General features: G+C 39.1%; 1 protein-coding gene across 2 annotated transcripts in view; it reads right to left on the bottom strand.

Moving 5' to 3' along the window:
- Positions 1-14307, bottom strand: part of abcc3 (ATP-binding cassette, sub-family C (CFTR/MRP), member 3) — a 55853-nt gene that overhangs the window by 34913 nt on the left and 6633 nt on the right. For both annotated transcript variants that reach the window (XM_085283736.1, XM_085283735.1), the window contains exons 2-3: positions 1680-1856; positions 865-978 (exon numbers count right to left, since the gene is read on the bottom strand). In XM_085283736.1, the coding sequence (XP_085139862.1) occupies positions 865-978; positions 1680-1856 (291 nt within the window). The remainder of the gene's footprint in view (positions 1-864; positions 979-1679; positions 1857-14307) is intronic.

Below are 14307 nucleotides of genomic sequence, written 5' to 3'. Positions count from 1 at the left end.
AGGGAAGTCTTTACTGTGGCATTATGTCTTAAATGTATCAATCGGAGAAACATTTCTGCGTTTGTGACCCGTGTCTTTGAAGTACAGCGATACAGGAATGTTTCCCCACTTCTTGTTACTTCAGGAAATCAAACAATAAATAGCTGAAATACTGATCCTTTGGATTTCCTGACAAAGACCAAATAATTTAGCTTTGGCCCACGGACAGACATAAGCAGGAAATGGACACAGAATTACACAGTGATTGCTACGTTTTCCTCTTTTGTTTTATTATTCTAGACCATAACTGCACTTAAGATGATTTAAAAAAAAGTTTGAGGCCTCCCGCTCCTTAAGCTCTGAGTCACATTGTTTGTCTATACAGGCTCCTCCACATCTCTGTGGACGTTTCTGTTTACACAAAACTCACTTATTTTGTTGTGCTTCATAGCCGAGTTACACTTGCTTAGAAGAAGCTAAGAGAAAGGATTTCAGCCTTTCACCCACACGCAGTATTTGAGTGTGTGCATGTGAACATGAACAAAGATTCGGATCACACATTAACTGGCCACAGCTGGTTATGAATGTGTAATGTCAGCTTCGATTTTCTGTTACAGTCATGTAAAAACACCTCTGGAGCACTGAAGGCAAGCTAACTGCCCATGTTGCTATTTCACTTTATCCATCACACGAACAGCTGCTGTAATTTTGGCAAGCCAGTCTCCGTGACTCTTATCTTTTATCACTCAGATATTAATCTCTTGTATATGTGGCCTACATCAGCCTGTATTTGAATATGCAAAAAAACATTTGTATAATTCTTAAAAAAACAACAAAAAAAAAACATATATATATATATATATATATATAAAACATGATCCTCACCATGGTCATGCCAAGCACGAGTGGGGTTACATAGTAGATGGGCGGCTGATTGCCCTCGTGCAATGTGTAGAAAAGATCTATCCAGCACACAATCCACAGCAAAAAGCCAAATGCCTGAGAGCAAACCGAGAGACGAAGGGAGAGAAAACAAACATTGAATTATATAAAAACAAAGAAATAAGACACAGAAGTCAAAGCCATCAAAATATGAGGAGATTTCTGGCCAGTCTTGTGCTTGGTTTAGTTCGTTAGTTAGTTTGTAATATATTTATTTATACTTCAAGTTCTAGACGCTCTCTGCTGGTCGAGTTAATGTGATGATATATGATAACATGTATGATAACCTGAAAATCATTTAACCATCTAAAACAGAGAAACAAAGTACTCGGTTACTAAAATTGATATACTCTAGTGCAACCTTAGTTTGCAGGACGTTACTAGAAATCAAACACATAAAAGAGGCTTTAAAAACTGCATTCATAGAACATGAAATGCTCCTCTTTGTACTGCGGTTATACCATATATGAGAAACAGATTACATATTATTCAGTAATTATTTAAATAAATGAACACAATGTACAATTTATAGACACTAAACGTGAATATATGAAAGATAAATGTTGAATCTAACATGGTTCAGTATTGGACCCTTGGGTTTTTATTTTATAGACATGAATATACGAATTATCTTGCAAAATCTCACATATTGCAGTACCTCCCAACTAGTTTTAAACACAATAATGTGTACTATGTGACATTACCATACACTGAACTATAATAAACTAAAGTGATGAGTGTATGAAATGCTCTCTCACCGTCTTGAACCTGTTCAAAAGTGACATCATGATGTATCCTTTCTTGTTCTTCTTGAGACAGAAGATGTAGATTGGGCTGACAGCCCACAGATAGATGCACTGCACCCATGAGAGAACAGAGAGCTGAAAACACTCTGGGAGGTCAGGCCAACTGGAATTAAATGTCCGGTTGGATACCTGTGGACACAAGAAAACAGCGGTTTAGTTTACATGCCTACATCTCACTGAAAGACCCACAAAGCTAACACCTTGTCTAAACTGCACAAGCTGGAATCCCACCTCCACAACCTACAGAATTTAATCACACCAACTGGTTTCCTTAAGTTAAAACTCTTAGTAAACATCTTGTGAACATCTGCTCATTGCTACAAATTGGGGGGCAGGAAAACATGATGTGCTGGGCTGCAATAATATTAAATCTATAACTTCAAAGGTGACCAGTTGGTTAGCTACCCAGTGGAAGAAAGTTGTGTGTCTTTGTTTGTTTTATATCTGATGTTTGGATTTAAACTACACATATATATATCCAGTGAAAGTAACCTGGCATTGTGTTAATCACTTTCCTTAATAATCAAACTCAAATTCAATCAGTATGAGGATAAATGTCAGGATAATTTGGGGCTTTTAATAATTTCTTTGAACTGGATATTTAAAAACTTCAAATTACCATAATATTCACGATCATAATGGGTATATGGGCAAACTGCATTCAATACAGTTTTATTTATCTAACGCCAACAGGACTTTATTTTGTAAGGTAAATGTGCATTAATACTGTGGATAATGTTCACCTTGTCATTTTGACTTTTCATCCAACATTTTTTACTTTAAGATTAAAGCCTATCGGCCAATAATATCTGCCGATTGATAAATCAGTCCGCGTCTATTTTAGATGAGCCGACACTGGTCCACAAACTGCACTGACGGGAAAGCAGAGTGCAGTCCACCTGCATTAGTAGCAATGGAGGTTAAGAAACATGTACAAAGTGTGCACCACTTCGGATAATGTGTAAATATTAAAACCTTTAGCATGACGTGTCAAAGACAGATGGCTCGTTTACTTGCAGCTGAAGAACAATATCTGATTAGCCCAGAGGACATCCGGAGGAGAACGCCAAGTAAACATTCGCAGATACGCAACTCTGACAATGCAGTTATGGTGCTCCCACACGGCTGAAGGCCCACCCACAGATCGAACCAAGATAAACACAGCTGCCAGCATCTAACCACTCTTCATACCTTGCCACGCCCATCTGCATGGCTAAGTGTGTGCTTGCGCATGTGTGTGTGGCTGTAGAATGTCCCTCTCCACTTCAGATAGTCTTAACATTGCTCAAGAGCGAGCAGTGAAACCAGTGGTTCTGCTAATCTTCTTAAAGATTTCCCAGACCGTGAACGTGAGCCTTATAAACTTGTTATTTTTAAACCTAAATTCATGAACTTCTCCCAGTGTGTGTTTGCAGTTTTTACCACAAAAAATGTATGCACTTTAGCTCCAATAATGACAGGAAACTAAAAGAATTCTCAGACCGTGAATGTACTGTTTATCAGCAGGGTTTCTCCATTTCACAGTCCAAACAGAAATGAATTTTCTGACTCACAGGATGTTAAAGTCCACAAGCCAAAACAATAAGCTGTATTTTACCATCAGATACACATTTACTTCAGTACATTGTCATAGAGATAATAATCTATTATGTTTAACATAAACTTTAGGAAGAAGCTGCAGCAAAACTTCAGCAAAATTATTTTACTCAGTGTAGCTCAGTGAGTGAGCAGATGATCATATGCTACCATCGTGGCTCAAGAGTTGGCAGTTCGCCTTGTAATCGGAAGGTTGCCGGTTTGAGCCCCGGCTCCGACAGTCTCGGTCGTTGTGTCCTTGGGCAAGACACTTCACCCGTTGCCTACTGGTGTTGGTCAGAGGGCCCAGTGGCGCCAGTGTCCGGCAGCCTCGCCTCTGTCAGTGCGCCCCAGGGCAGCTGTGGCTACAGTGTAGCTGCTATCACCAGTGTGTGAATGGGTGGATGACTGAATGTAGTGTAAAGTGCAATACAAATACTGGCCATTTACCATATGCTGTATGATGGGACAGCAGTATTCCCCACCTCCCTCCCTAGATACACAGTCTCTATCCATAAAAGGCCAAAAGAATAATCTTAAAAATAAAAAATATTTCACTCAGTGGTTAATCAATATAAACCTGAAAACAAACTATTCTAAATCATGCAGGCCTACAGACAGGTCAGTGACCCGCTGTAACTGCCAGTCTTTTAGGAAAAATCCAATTCCAACCAACTGGCAAGTGGTTGCAGCTTCCGAGCTCTTACTAGATGAAATTGGTTGTAAGAAGGCATGTGTTGGTGCATTAAAGACCGCCCTGCAAATGCATTGGTTGCTGCACACAGTCCTTTCTACTGAAAAAACATGTTTCAAAAGGTGCAGCTTTTACTTTGAAGGTAAACGTACTCCATTTCAGGTCAGCATCACATTTTTTCCTAGTTTCACAACCGCTCTGTGGTTAGTTAGCAAATGTTTGCAAACAATCATCTTCTATGCAAGCTAACCCTAACCCTAACCTAGGTTAGGTAATCTGCTAGCAATCACAAGGAGAATTTCTGTGGAGCAACTCTGTTGTCACTGATATCACCCAGCGACAGACAGCAACCTGTAGTAACCACTTGCAAACTGCAGGGGGAAATACACTTTCTTCCATAGTGAGTTGACGTTGCCAAGAAATCCCCAACTAGTCTCTCGGTCTGGGTCCAAAGAATCCAAAGTTCCAGATTTGCTAAAGATTTATCAAAATGTTAATACTACGAAAAGGAATCTGTTTGGGATTGTTTTGGTTTTAACCTGCTCAATGAAGCATTTAGATAAAAGGACACCTTGGTGCTCCTACAAGGACAAACAGATAGAGGGAACATGCTGTTAAATGCTCAGTATGCACAACCTGAACCCTGCAAATAAAGCTCGGACAGTCTCGGTCGTTGTGTCCTTGGGCAAGACACTTCACCAACAGCCTACTGGTGATAGCCAGAAGGGCCGATGGCGCAATATGGCAGCCTCGCTTCTGTCAGTCTGCCCAAGGGCAGCTGTGGCTACAACTGTAGCTTGCCTCCACCAGTGTATGAATGTGAGTGTGAATGAATAGTGGTATTGTAAAGCGCTTTGAGGGGTCCCGAAAAGCGCTATATAAATGCAATCCATCATTATTTTTATTATTATTAACAAAGAACACTGGGTGCTAATGGCATTATATCAGCTTCAATAGTTTGGACTGGTGTAACCAGTCCAAGCTCTTAACCCTGTATAACATACAAGTTGTCATTTTTAACTTCACTTTTTATGAAAATAACACAGGGAAGTGAAAGTGTGGCATGCTAATTAGTGAGAAGTGTCAACAGGTGGCTGTTGTCACCTGTGGATACAACTGTGTTAGCGCCCGTTTCCATTTAAGCTAACCATCTCCTGTCTGGACTAATACATTTATCACACAGGCATGAGAACAGCACCAATCTTCTTCTCTGGTTCTCTGGAACAAACAACTTTTTTTTAAATGATCCATTCAGGTTTACCTGACACATGGAGGACTACTGCAAGCAGATGTTACTTTTCACCTAAATGAAGTAGTGACTTCTGCATGCTTTGCATTGCAAATGTGCGCATGACACAGCAACTAATAGGTCCTCCTCTCCATTTCTCCTTTCTTCAGGTCAACCTGAGCAGCAGGACAACATATTATTTGTGTTCAGATTGTAGTATGTAAAACACTGCTGGTGTAAAAGTGTAAAAGTGGTGTAACTGTAAAAGCTTAAAATATTACAACTGATATTGATTAAGGAAAAACAAGTTAACAAAATGTGTTTTAGAAGCCTTAAGAAACACCAGAGGCTTCTATCAAGCAGGAGATTAATGAAAGGGAAGAGACAAGCTACTTTCAACACTGCAGCTGCTACTAAAGGCAGACTACCGGTACTAGACTTCATTCTGTTTCACAGACTTTCAAGGTCGTTGTCTTCGCACTAAAGACCTGAATGCTGAGACTTTAACAAAAGGCGAGATGTAAAGGTTCAGAGAGCAGGAGGATTTCTTTTCACAAGACTGAGATAAAATATTAGTAGAAGCAGAAGCAGACCGGAGTGTTAAACTGCAAGCCAGATAATTTTCTCCCTTATGAGTCTCATCAAGTGGTAATACCGATCACACTGAGCGATAAGAGCCAGGAAAGATTCAATAGCGGCATTTGACTTAAACATCCTGGTACATCGGCTTCATGGTAATCAAATCAATCTGATTTATACAGAAGCTGCTCTCTCGACTCATCAGGAAACGTGTTATCTTTGACTAAAACCACAAAGAAGAAAATTGTGTCACTCTGCATGTCAATCACGCTCGTTAATCAGAAGTCATTAGCTATGAGAATATCCTGCTTAATTCTATTTTCTTAATCTTAGAATTACTAAATCTGATTTAGTGATCAGTTTGACCCAAAACAAGTGGATGAGACCATAAACCAGGGGTCTCTGGCTTAAATGAGCTGTGGGCCACTGCTGGCACTGTCATCTCATTTCAGGGAACTTTGCTGTTCAAGTAGTACAAAAAACTAAACAAAGAAAACACACACAGAAAATTTAGTGTTTTGTTTGTTTTTGAAATTTCAAATATTGTCTACGAAGACAAAACTGCAAATGCAAACACAATTTTCCCCTCACTCTTAACCAACTGAAGCCTTTTATTGAACTACCAAATAAACAAATTGGTCCTCTGTTTCTGGCCACACACGTGGCCGCACTTCTGCTATAAATTTGTTCGTATTTACCAAAGTAAGAATGCAGACTTAAGTGTACACATTAGTTTCTCACTGATAGTGAAAGCTGTTTTCTCTACAAAGAACTGAACTAACACAGCCAATCCCTCCACATGTCTGTGCTCCCCACATGCTTGTTGCCTCCATATTAAATATTTTGTTGCTTTTTAAAGAACTTATTTTAACATTGCACTCAACAACGAACAAATCCTTCCTAAAAAGAAAAAAAAAGAAAAGTAACTTCAAAGGCCAAATTGCATTTTATTTCTTCAGGTCAATGTATCAGCTCAAGTAGGGGTGACGTGGGCCGCAAGTTTGGCCGCTGCCATAAACTGATCAACAACATCAGAAGTAGGGCTGCTCAATTAATCGAATTTTAATCACGATTACGATCTGGGCTTTCAACGATCATTAAAAATGACTGAGCCGATTATTAGCCCCTCCCTCATTTATCCGCGACACCTTAAAGGCCGGTCCGTGAAAATATTGTCGGGCATAAACCGGTCCGTGGCGCAAAAAAGGTTGGAGACCGCTGATTAAGAGGACCCGAGGGAAGCTCGGAAAGCTAAGCAGAAGTTATTTGGAGAGTGACTGCCGTTGGTTGAAAAGAGAGTTTAAAAAAAAAAACTTCAGTGGTGTTGCACACTATTTTATATTATTTTTTAAAGTTATTGTTAACCCTTTAAAGCCGGTCAGAGCAGCACGCTCCGTTTTGCGTAACTATTGTTAAATCCCTGTAGAACCTGAACCGTGTAAGCTAGCAATAATTTGTTTTGCATATGAAACCGGAGGAGTTGTACTTACATCTGATGCCATCAGCTTGTCCTCGGTCACGGTTTCGTTCCACATATAGCTTTGCAAAAATTGCATAAAAAGCGCTTGCAGGAACAAAAACATAATATTCCAGAAACACGCTTTGCCGTTCCTATCAGCTGTTCGTAACACTTCCCACAGTGAAATGATGCACATGCTGTTTTCTTTGCAAATTTGCATCATAGGATTGTTTTTTGTTTTTCCTGCAGTATATAAAAATTGCTGTATCTCCAAAATAAAACTATGAAGACACTCAAAATAAATTTCCTGTTGTTGTAAACTATTTTTTGCAACTTTATTGTATTTAAAGTTTTGAGGGATAAACCTCTTAAATTTCTCCAAGTAGAAATATATGTAAACAAAACAAAAGCGATTTTCAATTTCTTTTGTAGTTTATTGCACTTTTTTGCAATTTATGTAATTACTATGGACTTAATGCATACATATTATTAAAATATGGGCTATAACAGTTGTATTGATGTATAGCAACTTGAAATGCTCCCACAAATGGCACTACAGCATGTAAAAAAATAATATAAGCTCTGGTGGACTTGGTTCTATAGTAGGTCTTAAAGGGTTAAATAAATATCGTCAAATAATCGAGATCTCAATTTCAGTGAAAATAATCGTGATTATCATTTTTGCCATAATCGAGCAGCCCTAATCAGAAGACACTGCAACAAGTAACAAGATCCTGGTGGCCATTAAAAAGAATGCAGCTTTAAGGCACTTCACGCTGGCTTTCTTTCTAACACTAGTATAGAACAGACTGAATAAGACAGTATTCATGCCATATTAACATGAACAAATAAACAAAGTAAAATCACTAAACCACAATGACAAACATTCTAATTAAAAGGTCTTTTAACAAAAATTTTAGCCCCCTCTCGTCTTTTTTTCTTGAACTTTTGATGTTGTAAAATCAAAACACCCTGTGAATCCAAATAAATCATTTGCAGAATATCAGAAAGTGAAAAGCTTTATATCTGAAATTATGGAGCAATATAAAAGATCACTTTATCACCTGAGCTTCAAGTACTACCACTTTCAAATACAACGAGCGATGCAGCTTACAGTAGTACAAAATCTCTACTGTACATGCTGGCAGTTTGACTTTTAATACAACCAGTGAGTCAGAGCTGCTCTTTCCTCGCTGAGACTCGCTGTCTAATTTGTTTAGACTTGTTGCAACGTGTGCTTTTAAGATGACTCAGTATGGTGACACAGTCATTCTATTGCATACCCCCATCTGCCCCCCAACCTTTCAGTGATTTAATGAGACAAGCACATGTCAGCAACCTCAAAACTGAAAATCTCAGCACTGTGACTTAAATATCCAAGTCACAAAATCACTGAAGTGAAGCTTTTCGATACATTTCACATCACTAAATGATTAAGGCCTTTGCTAAAATACTTGACTGTCGCCATGTCAAAATCAATTTTACTGTCAAAACTTGAGGTGATTTATAAATGGTTTATATTGCAACTGAGACTAAAATGAAAAATGAAAAGATTTCAAATGAACATCACTTGAAGTGACACTAAAAATAGCCACTGTTGGTAAAATATAGATTGACAGTAAATTAAACTGTTAGCTGTAAACTGATAACAGAAGTGGGAAAAGCACACACGAGTGCCTCTTCTAGCAGAATCAGATACTTGCATTAAAAAAAACATTCAGCTAAAAGTTTGAAACTACCGATTCAACTTCTTCACTCAAGTTAAACTGAAAAGCTTATTTTTGCCAAACTAATTAAATCTCATGTCATAATCGAATAGTATCAATACAAGGAATAACAATTTTATGCATAATTTTTACATCTAATCCACTTAGTTTGACCAGAGAAAATCCGCTCTATTTGCTTCTGACTACACTGTAGGAGGGTGAGTGGTTAAAGTGAGATTTGGCAGGTGTGCACCACTACCACCAATCTGAAGGTGTGAAAAATGAGTGGTGGTGCAGCATGGGGTCACAACGATAATGATTTCTGTTGTGAGAAGCAGCTTTTCTGCACAGGTTGTGATCAGCTGATCGGCGTTGCTGCTCTTTGTGGATTTCATCATTAGAACTTATGTTACACAAGCCATCATGTCAAATTTCCCATCCCGAGTAAGTATAAAGCTACTGTGTGTTCAGTCAGTGAATCGACATCATCAGCTTAACTGAACATGAGCGCTGTAGAATCATGAACACAACCTATGGATAGTTTGGCTCTTACCAAACTACTTTAATCCCCGATTTATAAATCATACACACGTTACATACTACATTCTGACTTTGTGATCATTAACACAAACTCTAATTTTGTAATAAAGCTTTTATTGTTGATTAGCAAACTTAACCTCATTCTCATGATGTCTAATATTACAGGATCTTAAACTTACCTTGAAGTTAGTTTTATCTATTGTAACTTTTCACCAAAAGTGAGTTAACTGCCATTACTTTACTAAAGCGAAATACATACTTAAAAAATAGAATTCCGTTACTATTTAATTTTCTGTAACCATTTACGATCTAATAGTTTTTTGTTTTCTTTTAATTAACGCTCATTCAGGTGTCCAGAGATTTAATATCAAAGGTTTGTAGAACCTTTGATCAACACATCAACTGAAGATAAACTCAAGCAAATAGCAAAATGAATATGGAAAAAAAAGAAAAGAAAAAGCAGGACACAGACCACCATCTCTAGATTTGGAGTCTTGTGATTTTTCCACTAGCATCCCACCTGCCTTTTTGAATACTTAAACACATAAGAACAGCTATAAATATTATTTAGGTAAAGTATTTGTTCTTTAAAATAATCCACTGAAACAGTCAAAACTACTAACTAAAGCTAAATGAGCTATCAGTTCACCATTTAATAATGACGATGGTGATTATAAAGTGCTATCACTGAGCTGTTAAGGCAGTTTATTCAATAAAACACTGTTCTAAGAGTGGAATGCTGAACAGCTTAAGAAGTAATGGAGCAGAGCCACAGGTGGTGTCTAATTTTTTTAATTCATCCTTTTTAATCCTGGTGCTTACAGTTGTTATGCTAGTAGCAAATAACTGAATATGCCTACTTCCTAACGCCACATTCCCAGATGTTTTTCCATTTTCCCCATGTGTATTTTTTTAACCAATGACATCATTTGAACACATTTATGAAAGTGGTGAATCTCAAGCTTATTCAACATTTACTATATACATGCAGTGTTTTGGTTTATGGTTTAGTGTTCATTTGATTTTCAGAAGCATAAAATTATCAACAAGCCTGATCAGGTAACTTACAGTGATACACAGAATACAATTATCTACGGCAAAAAAAGGATCAAGCATCTGGCACGCTCGTCTTCTAAGTACCTGTAGCGACATGCCCAAAGCAATGCAATCATATGATTTGTTTTGGCACAATCTAACTTTCTTACACAACCACATGCGCTTAAGATCCAGCCTTTAATTTTACAATGAATTTTAATCCTTAGACTGCTTTTTATCAGCAAAGTGGTGCATGCTCATCTCCTTATGGAAATCTTGGACATCTGTACCTGTAAAACTGTCGTTTGCATAGCTTAGCATAAAGACTGGACTTAAGGAAATAGAAAGCCTGGCTTATTTCAGTTTAGTTTTCATACTGTATGAGTATGAAAAAAATGAGTTACCAAATGGTAACCGGTGAGTTTTAAATGCATTAGGCCCATTTTGATGTGGTGGTAATTCTGATCAAGCACTTTGCATGTTTTCCTGTGGTTATGAAACTGCACTTCAGATGTGTATGAACACAGCTTGGTACACTTTGCCTTGGGGAGACAAAATTACACTCTGTGCAGCAAATGCATTAGGCCTGTTTTACTAACCTCATTTTGTTGCTAATGACTGTAAATATAATGTTGTGGCTCTGGTTTCATACTTTAATTACATGTGGTTTAATACAATACACCAGGGTACTGAAAGCCATAGCAAGGGAATTACTCGGTACTGAGACACTGCAACTGTTGTGCAGGGGAATTGTATTAACTTGTACTTGTACTTGAATTACCATCAACCAACACAGTTTAGTCAGGCTTATGCTTTCTAGTGTATCTAGAGGTTTGAGAAAATCAACAGGCCATCTCCATCTGTTCTCTGTTACACTGAAAAGCTGTCCAGCGGTATGAATGGGAGGCTGACGACAGTAAAGACTGCAGGGGGACAGGAACTGCTGCTGGCTGTGTTTGCTTACACCGACGCATGGAAAACATTAGCATTTTACCCATGGATCTTTGGTCTGTATAGTGGGCATTGCTGAAATAACTTAAATGCAGACTACAGTATAGATTTTCATATTTGGAGCAGATAAAAGATGATACTTTACAGATGTGTTGCGTAACTTGGGGGGCAAAGGGCCTTAAAGAAGATACAGCAAACCGTAGAGGAAAGATAAATCGGACCAGCCGGCTGAGAGAAAACTGAAAACATGAAGAACTCTGAGCGGCAGAAAGACTGCTGTTACACTTTAAACCCACAACGTTATGGGTTCACGCAGAGAACCACATTTATTAAAACATGGTATCATGAGCCTGTAACCTCCCTTACTCATTCAGAGCTGTTAACCAAGACTTGTCACAACTGTGTCGATTACCAGCTTTTGCTGACTTAGCAGTCTCTCGGTTCAGGAAGTAGACACTGCATCGGGGGAATTTTTCCTAGGGCATCATTACTTCTCCATGCCAGAGTGGACAGATATAAACTGACATTAAAATACCGGAATTCATAATACACATGTAACTACATTTTTTTTCCTACAACAAAAAAGCAGAATTTGTTTTTAAGGAATTAAAAAAAAAAATCAGACTTCAAATAGCAACAAGCAACTTCCACTCCATTGGGCACCACTGTCACAAAGTTTAGATCAATTTCTATTGTACAGCAACTACTTGAGGAGGGATGATTAGTTTGGAGCAAATCGACTAAGGATAACATATTTCCTCAGACTAATCCAAAAGTAAAAAGGCACAAATGTGCTGTCACATAGACTTTGGCAATAGAGCTAGGAGGCCCTCATGTGTTATCACAGGGCTACGTCCATCCAACCATCCAACCTCTACCGCTTGTCTGGGTCCATGTCACTGGGACAGCAGTCTAAACAGATGCCCAGACCTCTCTCCTTGGCCATCTCCACCAGCCCTTCCAGGTAAAGGTGTTCCCAAGCTTGCCGAGAGATGCAATTTCTCCACTGTGTCTGCCCCGTCTCCCAATTGGGACATGCCTAAAACACCTCAACAAGGAGGAGTAGTAGCTCCACTCTCAGCCTCTCCTGAATGACCGAGTGCTTCACGCTATCTTTAAAGGAGAGGCCACCCACTCTTTAAAGAGTGGGCGATCTCATACAATAAACCAACAGATTCACTTTCACCCTCACCACAATCTGTCAATCTCCCAGTCCACTGTGGCTGAGATACTTGAACTCTTTCATCCTGAGGCTTCCTAACCTGGAGCAGGCACACCAACGTCAACAACAAGCTATGAGGTAAAACAAAAGTCTTTCTTTTGTCTGTGCAACTGGTGGCAGACAGATCTGCACAGCAGACCTGAAGGGATTGCAGGCTGATCTAAAGATTGCAGTTATAAGGTGATTAAATATTAATAGGATGTCATTTTAAACTGTTGGTTACTACTGTTAAGATGGTCAGCTGCTATATAGCCATAAAAGGCTGCCAAATGAGATGGAGGATAGAAAGCATAAAGGCCAATACTTTACTTTTATGGATAATGAAGAATAAATAATGTAAAAATGAATGAAGAACAAATGTGCACAGTAAGTTTCTTGTCAAGACACACTGAATGCACTAAGCACATCTGCAGACTCATCACCTCATCAGTACTCTCACTTCCCTGCAGCGTGTGACAAGGGTTTAAAAGCTCAAAAACCGCTACGCATTCGATGTCTACAGTTTAATACCAATACAAGAACTTCCTCTTTTTCAATTTCAATTCAGCTTCAGCCTCGTAGTATCCAACCTCTGCCTAAGAGCAGCACATGAGACAAACTATTCCAGCCTTACACAACAGCTTACACTACACTTTAAAGTCTTTGAGAAGACGACGCTCAGCTCCTGCACGGCTGATCTTCCCCAAGGCACTCAACTGTAATCCAAGCTGCTGCTGACAGTTTGAGTTGTTGGTATATAAGGCTGCTGATAAATAGGCTTTGGATCAGTCTGATAATGTGTGCGCTGCATACCATGCATTCTGTCTGACTGTGCTACGCCCTCCTGTATGAGTATGGGTTACAATAAGTGGGCATTTCTTCATTCTGGCCGAATACACATCAGGGTGACATTAGTGTAATAACCTTTACATGCGCATTTAAACCTGCCCAACCTCAGCTTTGATGCTTACTTTAATAAAACTGACAGAGGTTTTAATAAAGTGCTGTGAGGCAGAAAAGTTCTTCGCACTTAATCAGTTATTGTTGCCACTGCTGAACACGTTCTGGCATTTTCATTTATTTAAATATACTTTGAACTCGGGGAAACTGCAGAGTTTCTCACACACACACACACTGTACCCTTTACTTGGGCGCTGCAAGAACACTCACACTTGAAAACATCCAGTCGCTGATAACCACCTAGCTCCAGTCCTTTTGGCCGTCTGGTCAGGCCATTGTTGTGGTGGTCCCTGAAATTAATTCAGCTGCTTCTCTGGAAATTCACCATCCACCACCGTGCTACTGTATCCTTTAGCAGATCATCTGCCACCATCTAACCCTACCCTTAGCATCCTCCTCCATCACACTAACCCTCCTCGTGTCCTCCTTTGCTATATCCATGAATCTTTCTGTCCTCTTCCTCTTTTCCAGTCTAGCAGCTCCCTCATCTCAGCCTCGCCTTTCAAAGTTTGTCCCCAGTCTGCTCAACCTGAGTCGTCCCTCTGATGTCCTCATTTACAATCCTGTCCCTCGTGGTCACTCCCAATGCTGGCTTTTAATAAATAGCTTAATCGTGAAGATGTCATACTTAGAAAATGTCCATTAAGCCATT

Source organism: Mchenga conophoros, linkage group LG8 (assembly GCF_057382185.1).
Source record: "Mchenga conophoros isolate Kocher_MC1m ecotype Shallow Benthic linkage group LG8, M_conophoros_male_GT1.1, whole genome shotgun sequence".
NCBI lineage: Eukaryota > Metazoa > Chordata > Actinopteri > Cichliformes > Cichlidae > Mchenga > Mchenga conophoros.
Note: the sequence above shows the minus strand (reverse complement) of the source record. Positions and strands in the feature narration are given on the sequence as shown.